Source organism: Rattus norvegicus, chromosome 14, assembly GCF_036323735.1.
Source record: "Rattus norvegicus strain BN/NHsdMcwi chromosome 14, GRCr8, whole genome shotgun sequence".
NCBI lineage: Eukaryota > Metazoa > Chordata > Mammalia > Rodentia > Muridae > Rattus > Rattus norvegicus.
The window spans coordinates 4,334,274-4,352,285 of NC_086032.1; the positions used below are offsets into that span (position 1 = coordinate 4,334,274).

The following is an 18,012-nucleotide window of genomic DNA, read 5'->3' on the forward strand; positions in this document are numbered from 1 at the left end:
ATAGTCTTATCAACATGTAACATGTGCAGAGAGGAATCTTAACATCCACCAGCACGTTCTCTCAGCCCTCTCCCCCTCGGTTCCAGCCTCCTCAGCCTCTCTAAAACTTTCCCACCAGTCCATCCTTCTCATCCAATGACAGGCCTCGTTTTATCCTGTACCTGCCTTCACCTGCATAATGACACCAACCTACATTCCCTCTCCTCACAGACACAGAAATACAATTTGCCACTAAAATGTGAATAAAAGCCAGGCACCTTCCAGCTCAATGAATTACAAGTCCTCTTTCTCTCACACCCAATCTCCAATAGCCCCTCACTGACACCACCATGAAAAGGTGAATCTATTTATAATCCAAATGCTGGTCCCAAGAAAGTTTGTGAACCACTACGATTTAGATAAACTTATTTTATTGTTATAAATTTATTTTTAAAACACATTTTCTATTTGTTGGAAATCCTATTATATTTGAGCCAAGAATGTACCATATATAACCAAAACTCTAGCCTATGCACATAAAGTGACTATTAAAGGGTGTAATTTTTTTTTTTTAATATTTTTAGCATTTGTTTTAAGAAACAATCAAAGAGTCTTGACAGGCTACACACTCTACTTCATTCCAGGCCGTCAAGACTGTAAAGTCTGCTGTGGGATTCCCAGAGGTATAGAACCATCAAATGCTCCAGGAAGCACTTGCTTTAAGTTAAAACAGTAGAGAAGTCAATATTTAGCAAATCTAAATTTATGGGTTTGGCCCCTTGTGTCTTCAACGATCCAAGATTAAGCAACATTGCACCAGTTAAGCAAAAAATGAATCACGACACCTCAAAAAACGCAACGTAGTAAGAAGAAAGTCAATTTAATCATTTACTTTAGCAGGCAAGCAATGTGTAAACATTCAGCCAGCAGCCGCATCCAACTTACAATTTTAAAAAGAACTGAGATCAGTGACTGTGATTTTCTTTTTCCTTCCCTTTCCCCAGAAGAAGAACAATAAAACAAAAACAAAAAAAACCTCAAACAAACGAACAGGAAAGAAAAGATTTGGAAATGAGTGACTTAAAAACGCTACAAACATCGAACATTCGGTTTCGTCTGCTACCAGCCTCCGTGCGCCGCGTTCTGCTTAAAGGGCTTATCTACTCCTAAAATGCATTATCTTGTAATAACTTGCAAGTGAGCATCTGCAATCTAGGAAGGTATCCCCGCACGCGGACGTGCCCGCGTTCGCTTGGTTCAAATCCCGTTCGCAAAGGGGACATTTACGTCTTGATTCAATGCCTCTTTGACTTCCAGTGGCAGCGTGTCAAACAGTTGGTCTTCTACAACAAGCCCGCTTTTCTTGAGCATCCGACACTGGCCCAGCTGGGCTGGCAGGCGGTCGAGACAGTTGCCCTTCAGCTCCAGCTGAGTGAGCTGGGACAGCTGACTGATCTTCTCAGGCAGGGAGGCGATGCAGTTCTGCCCCAGGTTCAAAGTCCTCAACTTCACGCACTTAAACAACTGTTTTGGCAGAACGTCCACTTTGTTCCCTGTGATGTGCAAATGCTGCAGGTTCTGAAGCAAACCTATCTCTATGGGGATCGTGGAAATGTTGTTATAGCTGACATCTAAGCATCTGAGTTTCTGTAAACTAAACACTGCCACCGGTAAGGACTCGAGCTTGTTGTTGGAGAAGTAGAGGGACTCCAGGTTCTTGACGTGGGTAATGGAGGGAGGAATGGCCACAATTTTATTGTGCCACAATTTCAAGCAAGTCAGTCGCTTCAGGTGTTGGAAACTGATGATCTCCTCGATCGTGCGGATGCTGTTGGACTTCAGGTCCAGCTCCTGCAAGTTAGAAAGGCTGAAAATGGCGTGTGGAATCCTCTCCAGCTCACAGTTCTGCAGCTCTAGCTCGGCAACGTTCATCATCTTCTTCAGGCTGTTGAGCACCAAGAGCTTGGTGCCGTCATTGTGGATGACGAGCTTGGTGAGGTGAGGAGCCACGTCAGTTATGTTGGAGGGAACTTTGGTCAGGTTACTCTTCACGTGGAGGATCTTAAGGTGCCGCAGCTCTCGCAGAGACTCCAGCCCGATCATCTTATTGTTCTCTGAGTTCAAGTTGCCTATCAAGTACAGCTCCCGCAGGTTTTTGAGCAAATACACCCAGGCAGGGATTTCAGCCACGTCAGTGAACTTCACATGAAGGCATCTCAAGTGATCGCGAAGAAAGCTAAAGGCGGTCTGCTCCACCTTGGCAGGGCAGTGGCAGAGGTGGAGTTCTTGAAGGTTCGTCATCTGAGAGATCTTGGCAGGAATTTTTGCTTCGGGAATCAGTTCAAGTTTTAGCACATCCAGGTCCGTGAGGTCAAAGACAGCGTCGGGCACCCCTGACAGCATGAACAAGTGCAGCTCCTGCTTGTCCTGGGCGTTGCGAGACACGTGCTGCCTGAGTTTCTCGAAAGTCCACTCATGGTTCAGGCTGATTTCCCTCAGTTTGTTTTCACTGACTTCAGATAAGAAGACACCAAAACGCTTGGAATAGAGCTGGTCGTACTGGTCGACCATGTGCAGGAGGAACGCGAAGTCGTTCTTGACATCCGGGATGTCGCTGAAGCTGCTTTCCTCTCGGACTTTCTCAAAGGAATATTCCTTCAGAGGGATCCTGAACAGCCAGAAGAGAGTGTAGAGGCAGATGAAGCCATAGACACAGATGATGGAGATGTAGCTGATGAGCAGTTTCTTCAACATGTAGGCCATATTGTGAGTGCACTCGAACACCTCGTACCCCGTGAGGTGCTCGACTTTTGGCTTGCAGACATGCTCGAAGCTGATGGCGTTGACAAAGTTTGCAGTGTAGCAGAGGATAAAAATGAACTTGGCGGTCTTGATGAGGGTCTGGACCACGTAGAGCTTGTAGATCAAGTCACTGTCTTCCACATGGGCACGAAATTTCCTCACCTTCTCAAACAGGGCTTTGGCCTGCTCCCCGTCCTTCTTGTCCAGGATCGTCATGCTGGGAACTTCGATCACCGGCTTTTCAGCTGAGAACTTGAAGCCCGTTTTGTTGATCATGGGGGTGCTGGCGCTGGGGCTCCCCTCATCGCTGCTGGTGGACACGTGCTTCGGTAGGGTCTGGGCGCCCGTTATCCGCTGCTTGTTCTCCTCAGAGTCCTCACAGGCTGTCTCGGACAGCGCTTTAGTAGTCCAGGGAGATTCGAAACACTTTCCTAATATTGAAACAAAATGCTCAACCTTGGAGCACGTTTTGGGATATTTGAACCAAAAGTTGCTACTGACCATAAGGATGATGGTGTGTATAAGGGCAAGGTATGGAAAGTACTTGGAATACCAAGGAAGGGCCAGATGGTAGCACATCTGATTGATAAATACGTACTGCTGAAAATCCAAGTTGGTTTTGCGGCCCGTGGGGTCTCTCTTCTCCTTCTTCGTCTCCTGACTGGGAAAGGTGGACTCTGCGTGTGAATAGGTGGCTTGGAGAGGTATGTCAGGCGTCACAGCAGATGTGCCAAAGGCAATGTCATTCGTCGTCTGCCCGTTTTGGTCTTGGGGTGTGGCTGTCTCCATCTTGGGGACTTCAGTGGTGACGTCAGCATTCCCGGGTGGTGTGTGCGCCTTTGAATTTGCAGGCGACGGCAACACTGGCAAACAGACCACCTGATCTTTGGTAAGTTGCATGGTCCCTGCAAAGATGGCTACCATCAGCATAACAACCGCCAGGTAATCCATAAACACGTCCCACCATGGCTTCAGGATTCGGTAAGTTGGCTGAATGTCATTAAGTGAAGCAACTTCCGCAAGGGTAAACATTCCTGAAAAACATAAAGAAAACAAAAGGCGTCACTAGAGACATCATTGCAGAGCAGCAGGCAGTGGGACCAAGGAGAGCCCAAGTCCACTACAGATGTCATTACGCTACACAGGCGTCATTGCGTCACCAGACGTCACTGCAGAGCAGCAGGCAGCGGGACCAAGGAGAACCCAAGTCCACTACAGATGTCATTGCGCCCCACAGGCGTCATCAAGCCACACAGGCGTCATTGCAGACGTCACCACAAAGCAGCAGGTGGGGGACCGAGGAAACCTACAAAATGTGTCATTATAGACATCATCACACAGCAGGAGGTATCAGGAAAGAGGAAAACCCCATGCTTAAAGTGACAGCTTCTAAGCCAGGTCTTATATTTGTTTACATAGCAGCTGTAGTAGAAAATAAACAGAAGGAAGGAAGAAAGGACCAGGTTCGGGTTGAGATGGAATGAAGGTCTACGCTAAGTCTCTCGCCGGTCTTGGACCTGAACAGAGGGGGTGTCATTTATATATTAGTCTGACAAGCTCCAATTAGGACTCAAGGATTGGGGCAGGGAACAAGATGACTTCTGTATGACTAAGTCTAACGGGGCCATGCAACCCTTAATCTCTACACAGCTGAGCCCAACGAGCCCGACTGAGCCCTGTCACTTCTTAAAGGTGTTAACTCAAGGCCTTGTGTTTACCAAACTCTGTTTGCATGGGGATAATGTCTAAGGATGGCCACAAAGGTTAAATTAGGTAAGGAACGCAGCTCTTCCCACCGCTCCGACCACAAGCACGTGTTAGCAGGTTGTTAGCAAAGACTGCCCTGTTAGACCGTTTCCACAGAGAGCTGAAATTAAGGGTCTACAACTCAGGCATAGTTTAGCTGGGGATACAGCTCATTTCAGAGTGCTCGCCTAGTATGGCCTGGATCTCATGACCTCCCTGCCTCCAGCTTCTGAGTGTGCTGACAAACACATGCCACCACAGGTGGTCTACGCCACTAGGAACTGAACCCAAGTCTTTGTGAACACCAGGCCAGCAGAGCTGCAACCACAGACGCTGTTCAAGTCTCTCCCCATCCGGCCTCTTCCCCCAGCTGCAGGAATGATCAATGATTTTATAAAGCTTCTATGTAATCCTACCAATACAAACCTAAGGACCATAAACGCTGAAACCACTGAGTTATGATGCTCTGTGAAAAAACATATACCCAGACTTTGGGCACCAAGTCTGGCACGCCGTCTGGTGCTCTGCTCTCTCAAGGACACAGTAGGGTACGTGGATGATGGCATATCTCCTTCCCCCTTTTATTCGGAGTTTCCTGTAACTGTTTTACGCATTTTCAACCTTTCATGACTAGCTTGGGGCTCCAAGCAGGAAGAAGAGCTCCCAGAGTGACAGAGACAACTCAAGCTCAGGTCTGGGTTTGAGGACTGAGGATCGAGGACTGAATCTTGGCCACTGTCCTGAGAGCGCCTGAGACTTGTCTTTAATACCTCCATCACTGCCTTGACACCCTGCGGTCTGTCTGTCCCAATACACTGAGGTAATATCCACTTAGCTGTTCCCTCCCTGCAGTTCTCTTCCTGGAACTCTTCCTCCAGTCGCTCAGCTGCCAGGCTTCTGTCTCCTTTTTCTCCGTAAGTTCGTGCCTCAGATGCGCTCCTGCAGGCCGCAGACCTCTGTTCAACACTGCCCCACTCTCGCTCTTTGCTTGTCTTGAGCCCGTCCACATTACCGTTCCAGCAAGGGCCAGGACTGCAGTCCTTTCCTTTCCTTGTTCTGCACATCAATACCTGGCGTAGCAGGCGCTTGGACAAAATAATGCATGAGGTTTTAATCATCACCTTCAAAGTATAAAGATTCCAGGAACACCATTAACTACATCTGTATAGTATGGGGTGGGGGGACAGCTGTTAAGGCTGAACCACCCTGCGGAGCAACTTGTGACTGTGAGAATAAAAGTCCAGGACAGGCCTCGGCATGGAAGAAGAAAATGGACGCCGCATACAAGAAGCCATGGGGTTTTTATGGCGCTGTTTCAGAGTGGTCAAACCTTCAGTCTAGACTGGCCTTCAAGCATCTTGTCCCAGGAACTGGCTTCATTCGGTGCCAAGAGAGACAGGAGACAGGTCTTTTTCTCAGTAGACAAAGAAAGCAGAAAGTCTGAAAGGTGCAGCAGGGGACTTGCCAACAGCACACGGTAACTTCACACCAGCTGCCAGCACACCGTGACTTCACACCAGCCGCCATCCTCTCCGGCAAGAATGATAAGGCCAAACTAAGACCAGCATCAACTCCACGCTCAGACAGACACGACCTCCAGCAGTTCCTGCCCTACCACTGCCAAGGGTGATGTCCAACATTTGTGACATGTCCCCATCCTCTTTCTGCTGAAATATAGCCTTGCTTGCCCTGGCCCTCACATGCATACTAATAGTAGTGGCTTCTAATCTGATCTCCTTACTCACCTCAGGGTCCACCATGGCCTACCCTGACTCCTGAAAGAACACAGGAGCAGGACCAGTAGACTTGCCATCTTCCTGCCAGATGCCAAGCACTGTCTTAGACCAGTCACACAGGCTGTGGACTCTGAGTTTGTACAGAACGTGTTTCTGAAAACGAACTGATTTCGAGTTTAGAGTTTTGTGGGTTCCCTTAGTTACTTTCCTACTGCTGCGACAGAGTACCATGACCGAGCCAAACACTCGTACATACTGAGAGAGAGAAAAAGTCTCCTTACTGAGAAGATGTCCTATTGGAAACATCCAGGGTCAATGGCTCTCTTAACAAAGTCCGGGGAAGGATGCCACTAACTAAAGCCAGGAGTTTGAGCAAGTCTTCATAAGCCTAACTTCATCCAGGTTACAGTACAGTCTAATTTACCTTCCCTCCCTCCCTCCCTCCCCTGCCTCTCTCTCTCCTTTCCTTTTTGGTTTGCAAGGATGGTGGGACGGGATCTCATAAAGTCCAGACTGGCCTTGAACTCCTTACTCTCCTGCTTCCACCTCCCCAAATGCCGGGATGACACGTGTGTACCACCACGCCCAAAAAGCATCTAAGGGGCCCTGGCAGGAAGCTTTGCAAACATTTCTACATCCCTTCCTTCGACTTGTGAGCCAGGCATCCGAGTCCCGAGTTCCTGCTTTCTCCATATGTTCCCTCACCTTGAGTGTGTACAGAGGTAAAACAGAGTTTGTGTCTGAAGCTGGGGGATTGGTGGGTGGAGCACAGTTCTGCAGTCCCAGAGGTTCCCAGCGTTCTCTCGCACCTCTCTTCGAAGCAGGAAGCCTCTCTGCTCATTCATCAAAGGACCTCTGCCCAGACGCTGACCCTTGAGCCTCCCAACCCTTATCTCTAGGTGTGGGAGACTGCTAGAAAGCAATCTGAAAGTATCTTTCAGCCAGATACGTATCCTGTTGGCCCTTAACAACTCAAAGGCAGGTTACAGAAAGACAGATGGGGGATACAAATTCTGCTCTACCCAGAGGGATTTATTAAGTTAAAAAGGCTCCTGTGGTGTGTTAGGAAACCTAACCACTGGGACCGAAATGAACACAGAGCAGACACTGGCCCTCGGTGGTGCCCTGCTGACTCCCTCCAATTAGCTTGGGTTCCTCTCCTAGCAGGTAGCTTCTTTTTATCTGCATGTCCCCAGGGCACAGCCCAGGATGGGCATTTAATATGGGCTGGTGTGCGGAACGACCCACACGGACATCGGACATCCAACAGCAGGCTCATTAGACACTGGACCCAAACCAATACTGCCAGCAAGAAAAGGTCACTAGTAATTACATCAAGGTGGAAATGATCGGCGTTGACAGGTATTTTTCAACGTCCAAATGGACAGTCTGTTAGAGACCTTCGTAGCAGGTTATTCTGAAGCTAACTCACTGCAGCGGGCCAACTGCAGGCAGCTTGGGAAACCACAGAGGCAAGCGCAGTCGTGTGCTCAGGAGAAGAGACCAGGTCCTGACTCCTAACAGAGTGGTAAGCCCATAATCTCTGGGCCAGAAGCCAACAGACTTAGCACGTCAAGGGTGACACCACACCAAAGGCCAGGAAGGGGCCTCCAGGAGGCAGCCTCCTGCCTCTGGCTTCCTTCTTGCCCTGCATGGGGTTTTCTAACCTCCACACAGGCAGTGGGACGGGAACTGTGAATGAGGGGAGCTGCTGGGTTAGTAGTTAATGTTTCCCTCTGTCCACACATTTTACTGCAGTCAGTAAAGCAGAGCACGGTATCAACGTGCTGTGCACACGCCTGGTGCGTCTTGAGCACCCAACACAACCTAGCTGTGCTGGTGTCGGCCATGAGGAGAACCATTTTACCTGAAGAATCCTATGCACACTCTGTGCTAAGTCCGCTTTTCACGATGAACCGATACAAGGAGCCACGGAGCCCAGATGGTCCCCACTCGGCTGAAGCTTCTGCCAAGTTCATTTAAACATTGTGCAGGCAACATTGGCATCGAGGATTCACTCAGTTGTCCACTTATTCATTCCTCCTCTAGCTGAGCCAGAACTGACAACATGGCAGAGTCCCGCCCAGCCCAGAAGCTCTAGCTGGGCTAGAACTCACAGCAGGGTAGAGCATGCTGGCTTCAGCTCTCCTCCTCACCACGTACACTAACTGTAACGTGGAGAGCACGTGGCCTGGCTGTCTTCTAGGGCACCTAGGCCTTCCCTTTTCCTGCCCCTTGGAAAAGAAATAAATGACTCACTTCCTCAAACCTTCCTTTATGGGGTCTCTCTGTGATAGGCGCCTAACACCCTGCATAATTAACTAAAAAAAGAGGGGTTGGGGATTTAGCTCAGTGGTAGAGCGCTTGCCTAGCAAGCGCAAGGCCCTGGGTTCGGTCCCCAGCTCCAAAAAAAAAAAAAAAAAAAAAAAAAAAAATGTGACAGACTGGTATTCTTATCTACAGGGCAAGTATTTTCTCTAACACCATCCAAGGTCTTAAAGAGTGGAAAATACAGAATAGGAATTTACATGAACAACTGGCAGGCCAGAAGAGCAAATTAATATACCATAAAACTCACATTAAAATAAACAGAGTATGGTTATAACTGTAACAAAGTTAACAGTAAACCGTGAGAGGCAAAATACACTGGACAGTTGAGGCGATGACTCAACTCAGGCTACAGCAATAAAACATCCAATAATGAGGGCCGTCTTGGAAAAAGGAGGGGGCCTGGCCTCATAAAGACCTCATCTGATGGGAACCAGGACAAAGGAGAGATGGGTTTCAGAACATTCGAGAGCAGACTGGTTTGCTGTAGTTCCTCAGACCCCCAGAGAGTGGTGGGGGAAACTTCTGGGAAATTAAGATACAGGGATATCTGGAAACCCTGTTATACTGAATTTAGGAGGAGGCAACGAGGAACCCTTGGACGGTATCTGGGTGGGACAGTGAGGTACAACTGTGTGTCTTACAAGAGGAAAAAGACTGGAGGGAAAAGGCTGGAGACAGGAGGATGGATAACTTTAATTTTTCAGGTTGGACAGCTTGGATCGACTAACACACTAAAGCACAGCTAGGTTTGGGTGGGGCTAACGTGACTATCAAAATGAAGACCAGGGGCAGACCTACAAATTCATTAGCATGTGCCAGACGAGACCACTCAGGGAGACACAGGCCAGAGCAGACCCAGAAGCACCAGCATCCAGCGTCGACATGGCAGAGCTGGGCAAAGGAGGGCGATGGGAGGCGGGCAGAGAGGCTCGAGGAAGGGGGTCAGCATGGACCCCAGCACAGGGATTCCCACACAGTAGTGGGGAGGGGTAAAGGAAATAGCAGCATCTGCAGGTGAGAGCCCGCTGAGAGCAAGGTAAGCTGAGAGCAAGCTACACAGCGAGGCTCTGCAACAAAGAAAACCTGGCTCGAGTGGGCCAGGCCCAGGCAGACACTTGACGTTTGCCTCTTTCAGCTTGCCGGGATGGAAAAGCCCGGCTTGGGCTGCAGCATGGAGTGAAGGAGATCTGGCAGAGTACACATTTACGCCAGAAAAGGCATTAGGTGAGAGAAGCTGACAGTGGCTGAGAAAGGGCAGAAGCATCAAATTATATACACAAACACATTCTGAGTAGGAGCGTGTGCACACACAGACACACACATGCATGAACACACAGGTGCATACACACAAACATACAGACACACACGGTTTGTGAGCAGGTGTGTGCGCACGCGTACACATGCACACAGTTTGTTTAATCTCCACACCTTTACAAAAGGGAAAAGATGAGGGAATTTCTATCCTTGTGAAAGTTCCCTTCACAGTGTTTGTTTTCCCTTTACTCCCTGGGCAAACATTAACTTTACCAACCACCACCATCTTACTCATCCAATAGTAAAACTTTAAAGGGTCCCATTTTGTAGTCCAACAGGAGTGCATTGTAATTCCAGGTAATCATACCCCTCCCACAAATACACACACACACACACACACACACACACACACACACACACACACACACGAGTGAACTGCTCTGTGAATGTCTTATAATGCAAACAGGGTCAGACTCTCCCACCAACCCAAACTCTCTAGGAAGGCTAAACATCTAGAGAACTCAAGTTTGATCTCACTGGAAGGAAGAATGCACAAAAAGAAATGTTTATCCTTCCTAAGGAAAGTGTCAGCGACCCAAGTCGCTGAATTGACTCTGTATTTCCTTGGTCATAGTGGGGTGTGTGTGTGTGTGTGTGTGTGTGTGTGTGTGTGTGTGTGTGTATGTGTGTGTATGAGGGAGTGCACAGAATCTTCACGGGATAATCTTAAATTGTTAGACACCCCCCTCAAACACCCCCCTCCACCTCTAAGGGCTAAAATCAGAGCCAAGATTCTCATTTAGACCTTGGCATACTCAGGACCTTCTTTTAAGTCTGCTTTGCAAAATAACATTTCCTAAATTAGTGTTTCTCCAAAGATGAACCATGAGAGCCCTACGCGTTCTCCGCTGCTTAGGGAATGGAAAAGAAAATGAGGTATTAGAGAAAATATTTCTACCTGTTGCTTTTAGCTATTGAGCCATGGGTCACACAGCCATTGGTTATGCAAGCGACCCTTTACCAAGCTGCGTCTAGTTACCCTGGCCCAATAGCTCCCTTCTGTCCGGGTTACGTGAGGAGTCGGCACTGCCTAAATGACTCAGGTCTCTATTCGCTAAAGTCACAATCACCGGCAGAAGGAAAAGCAGGCCTGAGTTTGCACAAGCATGGCAGGAGGCAGTAAGCCACAGATGTAAATTACAGGCCTCCCCTGAATGCTGTCATCGACCTCAGCAAGCTTCCTGCCCCATCAGATCTGTCTTAATTGCTTTTCTTTCTGCTGTGGAAAAGCAGACACTGAGCCGGCCTGGCCATCCAGGCAGCGATATGGCAGGTTCTCTCGCATATCCTTATAAAACGCAGACAAGCACATCCAGTTTTTAAGGAAGTTCCCTAAGGAACGGGTTGATAGTATTTTTCCATTGGTTTAAAAATAAAAGCATTTGATGCTTTTGCAAGAAAGAAGGGTCTCGGAATTACAGAACAGGAAGCAGCAGCCGGACGCTGGACGCAGCAGCCTTCGTTTCCTGAGAGTCGCCAAGGAGAGGCAAAAGCAATGCCCAGGCTAGCCCCTGCGGCAGGGTCTATATATTCCCCCCCACCCTCGGGTGCCAGAGCAACAACAGATGGTGGCCCCAGAAGAGCTTCTTCCCTGGCTCAGACGTCTGCCTTCCGCTCACTCTGGAGGCGTCGGGAGCCAGGCTTCAGACATAGCCTGGAACACACGGAAGCCTGGTCCCCGTGCGTCAGCTGGAAAGAAATGGAGGAGCTGGGTGGGTTTCAGGCTCTTTGCTGACACCCAGGATCTCCATCTCTCGGAACCTCAGTTCTCCCCTCTGTGAAATGGCAGTGAGGTCACCCACTTCAGAGAGTGAGTGAGACAACGACTGTGAGATACTCTTAAAGTCACACTGCAATAACAGTTACGGTGCTGTGTACTCTTTATAGAACAGGGGCTTTGTAGTTTCAATACTTCCACAAATGGTACATAGGACAGGGTTAACGGGGTAGCATCACCACCACCATCACCATCGTCGTCGTCATCACCATCCTCCTCTTCCTCTTCACCATTACCACCATCGGCACCACCATCATCACCGTGGGCAAACTGTGTCCCAAGTCCTCAGCAAGAGTTCGAGTCAGAGGCTGGGGAGGCGATCCAGCAAGTAAAACTGCTTGTAAGAAGGGATCTAAAGTCAATTTCCTCAGCACCCATGTAAAACACTGGGTCTGATGCCAGACGAGATTGCAATCCCAGTGGGACAGATTAAAGATGGGGTTCCTTGGGGCTTGCTACACAAACCTAGCTGGAGATTCAGTGATGGACCCCATTTAAGAAAGTAAGAGAGAGGGGTTGGGGATTTAGCTCAGTGGTAGAGCGCTTGCCTAGCAAGCGCAAGGTCCTGGGTTCGGTCCCCAGCTCCGAAAAAAAAAAAGAAAAAAAGAAAAAAAAAAAAAAAAAAAAAAAAGAAGAAGAAGTAAGAGAGAACAACAGAGCAGGACACTTAGTATCTCCCTCTGGTTTCGCACATACCCATGCACACAGGCAGGCATGCACACTCACATACATGCACCCCCCCCACACACAAACATACTGGTACACAGGCAGGCGTGCACACACATAAACATACACAGCTGTGTAGGCAGGCCAACACAGGCAGGCACACACACACACACACATCCACACACACCCACACAACTTCAAGCCATCTGAAATGCATCTGGCAGGACACAAGTGCCAAGTTTGAGATGGTGAATTATGAAAGTCCTTATACTCCAGGCCTATACTCTGGGCAAGTCCCTTCACTTCTTGGGCAACATGATTCATCTACCTGTCACCAGCACCAGGCTGGTGTCAGACAAAAATAGATGAGACCTGGTTCCAGCTCTTGAAGAACTCGACTGGAGGCAAGGGAGGGGGATAGAAAGACATGACATATAAACAAATTAATTACAAAACAGTACTTACTCAAAACATGGAGTCTGAGGAAAACACCATGGGACTCAGGACAGGAAATGACTAACTCTATCTGGGGAACTTAGGGAAGAATTACTTTAATTTGTAAACAGGGAAAAGAAGGGAACCGGGCTACATGCATGTTGGTCTCAGGCTAAAATTCAGCCTTATAGAGAAGGTCCTACTGCTCGCCTGCTTGTAAACAGGGAATAACCCACCCGAGACAGCACACGTACCACGTGAAAAGCACACGGAAGTGAGGCCGGGTCTACCCAACATGCCCCAGTTATGGGGCTAAACGACGGAACCTGAACGGGTGACTGCAACTGCGAGCTGAGTGGATGTTGTCGCCTGGTCTCTCTCTGCTGCTGTCCCCACGACTGTGGAACGGTAAGAAGCCTGACCGTGATCATAATCACAGCAGTAATGGTCCCCTGCCTCAAAGGGTCAATATGAAGATGGGATGTGTTCAGAGGAGCACCCAGACCCGGCCTCCGCACAGACTTGACTGGAGAGCTGTGACTGCAAAGCACTGGTGGGGCAGGAACTGTGCCACTCTTCTGTGTTCTGACTGGGGATGTGGCCGAGTGCTGGCCTAGTGTGTCCAGGACCCCCATTTGATTCTTGGCAGAAAAAAAAAAAAAAAAGAATTAGGTGATGCATCCTTGTAACCCGAGAGAGAGAGAGAGAGAGAGAGAGAGGGGGGGGGGGGGAGGGAGAGGTGGGAGGGGGAGGAGGAAGAGGGAGGAGGAAGAGGAGGGAGGGGGGAGGGAGGAAGTGGGTACAACAACAGACAGACAGGACAGGAGGACCAGGTATTCAAGGAAATCTTCAACTACAGAAAGAGCTCGAGTTTTCCTATCAAGAGATCCTTTTAAAACACACACACACATGAAAAAATAGTTAAAATTACTACTTCTTTGCTTGCTATTCACAAAGCATGCCTTTAAGTTTTAAGGCTGTGCCCTAGCTAAGGCCCCGTATTTTATTATTTTAGAAGAGACAGATGGTTTGTTTAGTTGGTGATGGCGTCAGGTCCCAGGCTTCATATACACTGAAGAAAACGCTTTCCCAGTTGTAAATATGGAGTACGTGTGAAGAGAGGCTCAAGGTAGTAGAATTTTTTTAAAAAATCATATTTTAGAAAAAGATGTTTTTAAATCGACACTGCAGGAAATCTGAATATTCTGGAATTACAGAAAAGCAAAAACAAAGGGGGGAGATACTTTTCTGAACCCACCGAAACTACATTATCGTTAAAATCTGGTTTACAATACTTCAAAATGAAATCATCCTTCTTACTACTGAAGAGGCAAGTGTGGCCACCCAACCGAAGTCTAGGCAGTTAAGCAAAATTATTTTCATTAGTTTTTTTCTGCTGTGTCTGAGAGCTTTGCCTGTATGCATGTATGGTATCACGCGTGTGCAGGGGCCAGCAAGAGGTCATGTGAGCATCGGGCTCATGTAAGATATCATGTGCATGCTGGGGTCTGAACCCAGGTTCTCTGCCGGAGAAGCCATCTCTCTGACAGAGATTAGGTCATTTCCATTTTTCTCTCAATGAGAGTTATTTGGATTGTTATCAAAACGTCATGATGGTATGGTAATTGTCAGATGAAACAGGTTGTATCCAGATCAAATTAAACTTCTATAAATCAAACTGGATGTTTTAATTGGCAGCGTTAGCAGCACTCAACACACCAAAGGATTCTGTATTTAATATTTAATGTATTAAACATCACTCACCCATTGGCCTTAAACCAAAATCAACACTTCCTGACTCCAGGGGCCTGTGGTTTTGTTTTTTGGTTTTTTTTTCCTTAGTCAATAATACTTAGGTTCAAAATCAAAATCCATCACTGAAACCCACTGCTGAGAAAGAACTTATCAGAATTCTAAAAGAATAAAGAAGTGTGTGTGTGTGTGCACATGCGTGCATATTTATCATACTCTTATTAATATTTTTGAAAGAACATATTTTTTATTCAAAAGGTTATTCTTAATGCTTTATATAAATATGTCCACAGGAAATGAAGCAAATTAATTCAAGCTATGATTCATCATAATTTACACGTTTCTTGGTCAGGGCATTAGACTAATCCACCCAGTGCCACAAATCAGAAGGCACGGTGACAGAATAAGATACATTTGCAAGTTATGTGCAGTTGTGCACACATTTAATTCCAGCACTCGGGAAGCTGAGGCAGCAGGACCATGATCTGAAAAGCGATCTTGGCTACACAGGGAGAGACGCTATCTCAAAGACAAAACAATAATATAAAACCGGGTACGCAGGAAAGCCTGTAATTCAGTACTCATGAGACACACACTGGAAGAATGCCCCTGAGTTTGAGGTCAGCCTGCTCTACAGTAGCCCCACAAAAACATAGGCCAACAACACAGAAGAAGCCAAAGAGTTGTTTCCAGGCCAACCTGGGCTACATAGTCAGACTCTATCTCAAACAAACCAACAAAATCATAAGTAAATAAATTCCCAAATGTTTGGTGGACAAACTTGATAGAATACATGTACCCCAAGACTTTGTACAGACGTGTGAAGCCAGGCAGCCACGCCAGCCCGCTTTTAAGCAGCACAGTGGTGACACAGTCGTAAGTAGATGTTAGTCGAGGACAGTGCTCAACCCTGAGTGATCCGATGCAAATCAGTAAGTCTGTAGTGAACACAGCTCAGCAAAACAGATGAAAATGACTCCTTCAGTCTTTCTGTCCTGTGTTTAATTATACTACATGATGGACGGTCTGGTGTGCCTGGTGTCCTCAGACTCCCCGAGAGTCACACACGAACCCAGTCCCAAGGTGTCTTGAGTGTCCTGCCCTTTGTAATTAAATGTCAGACAATGCACGTCGTCCATTTACAGGAAGGAGACTTTTAAAAGCCAAAAGCCAACCAACATCCCTTGTACAGTAGCCCCACAACAACGCAGGCTGACCTGTGTCCCCATGACTCTTACAGGGTAAACCTACCCATGATCCAAGCTCAATTTCCAGCAGGAGGAGGAGAGTCCCAGCATAATTCTTGCCGTGAGTCTACATAGACTGCTGCCGGGTCTAAGGCAAGGTCACCTAATGTCTCCGAGCCTTAGATCCCTCATGTGGGAGACGATGCCTGAATAGGGACGGACCTGCAGTCACCTTCGTGGGCTCAAACTGTAACTCCCAATGTGTCTTAGCAAAGCCTTCTGTCCCACTGCACGGCTGAGTTAACAGGGCCACCTCTGAGTTTCCACACTTCATCGCCCGCAGTTCATTAACGTGAACGCACTAGGCTCTAACTGCTGTTCATTCAACGAACTGAGCCATTTCAGAGGAAAGAGCGTGTCTTACTGGTCTCTGCATATTTAGTATCTGTTTCTGGCTGCCCTGGACACAAGACACACGACAAATGGCTATAAAATAAATTCTCTGAATCACAGCGTCAAAAACAACATGCCATTTCCCTTTGTTGGGTGGGGGCAGGGGGCTGGTGCTCTAAGGATTTACTGGCCTCCTCACGAAACATTTTTAGTTTAAAAAAAACATCGGGCTCCCGTGGATGATATAACGTTAAGAAAAATTTAGTACATTTTAAGGAGCAAGTCCACGTGAATGACAGAAGCAACCCGTTCCCAGTTCCCGGTATGTAAGATCCCAGGACCTCTGTGCACCGCTGCCTTGTGACTCACCTTGGAGAGCTGTTACCATTTGCCTACCACTCCCTGTGCGTGGGGACGAATCCCACCATGGTCACTTCTAACAACTCAACTATTCGGAAGAAATAAGTGAGCTCACTAGGACAGAACCTGGAAAAAACTAAACCACTTGGGCGGGGGGGGGGGGTCGGGGAGTGTTGGAGGAGATTAGAACTGTTTTCTAACAAAGCCGCGTAATTTAAGGAGGAGGTTACATCAGGCCGAGGCAAACAGGGAAGGGGGTAAAAGATGTCTTTGGCTTGGCCGTGTTTAGTTTTCAAGTTCTGAAGCAGAGGCTTATGCAGTACTTGTCTGCCCTTCTGTTTTTATTCTTGCTTGAGGCTCATCCCCGGTGATTAGGAACCAAAGTGGTAAGAAAGGTTATGGCTCGGGGCTGGGGACTTAGCTCAGTGGTAGAGCGCTTGCCTAGGAAGCGCAAGGTCCTGGGTTCGGTCCCCAGCTCCGAAAAAAAAAAAAAAAAAAAGAAAGGTTATGGCTCTCTGGCCCATGAGCAGAGTGGCAGACGGGAAGCCTGGCACCTCCAAGAAGGACGAAGCTTTTGAAACACTTTGTGTTCTCAATGCCAGGTCACAGCAGTCTTTCTGCATGAGCAAATGCTGGCAGGTTGGGCTGGAGAGGTGTAGGTTACCCACCGGGTGTTTCTTGTAACCTGAATTCAGCCGAGCAGGTCTTCCCCTCAAATCCGCTCCCTGTCTACACGAACCCCCAGAGACCTGCACAAAAGAGCTGTTTGACCAGCAGAACGCTCACTCAGGCAGGAAAGGCAAACTGAATTCGGCTTGGGAGTCCTAGCCAGCAAGGCAGAACCGAGATGACTCAGCAGGCTGGGGCTGTGACCCTGAACTGGGGGGAGCCCTTTACCCAGTGCCTGCTACAGATGCTTGTGCACGGACTGGTCTCAACCCGGAGCCCACCTGAGGACAGCACGTAGCAAAACCTGGCACAATACACAGGTTTTTCTCATGGGAGTCAGCCCTTGGTCCTGGGTGGCACGCAGCTACCAAAGGTTTGGCTGAAGAACATCAGCCAAGAGCCCAGGCAGATAGATACCCAACCAGTGCCTGTCCGGTCAAACTGCAGTCCTGAGACAGGACTCAGATGCCAAGAACAGGGGAGGTGGGGGTTGGGGTGTGTCTGTGTGGTTCTGGTGGTTACACGCAGTGACTTCCAAAGCTGAGCTGTCGGCAATGCCGACGGGCGTCGTGAACTGGCTTGGGTGATGACAGCGAGGTGACTTGTATGCCTCTTAGCAGCTGGAGAGGAGCGTGTGCTTGCCTGATGGCTGCTGTGCAATCTACTCTGCGTATATTTAGTGTAAAATCCACCTTTAGGGCGTCCTGCTCACCTACAGATGCCCAGCAGCCCCGCCCAAGCATTTTATGAAGAGCAATCTTTTCTCTCGTGTTTTAGTCGCACAGGGATTAATTATTAAAAGGGCTTGGAACTCGGCAGTGAAAACATCAGGGGAGGAGAGATCTGTGACTAGGAAGCAAGCTCC

At 48.2% G+C, this 18,012-nt stretch overlaps 1 protein-coding gene across 2 annotated transcripts in view; it reads right to left on the reverse strand.

Annotated features, from left to right (window-relative positions):
- Positions 1-840: 840 nt before the first annotated feature.
- Positions 841-18,012, reverse strand: part of Lrrc8d (leucine rich repeat containing 8 VRAC subunit D) — a 76,436-nt gene continuing 59,264 nt past the window's right edge. The window contains exons 1-2 of one of the 2 annotated variants that reach the window (NM_001008338.1): positions 15,790-15,963; positions 841-3,815 (exon numbers count right to left, since the gene is read on the reverse strand). In NM_001008338.1, the coding sequence (NP_001008339.2) occupies positions 1,237-3,815; positions 15,790-15,793 (2,583 nt within the window). In that variant the 5' untranslated portion in view covers positions 15,794-15,963 and the 3' untranslated portion in view covers positions 841-1,236. Of the gene's footprint in view, positions 3,816-15,789; positions 15,964-18,012 lie in introns of those variants that run through there. The other variant, XM_039091810.2, reaches the window with a different exon arrangement.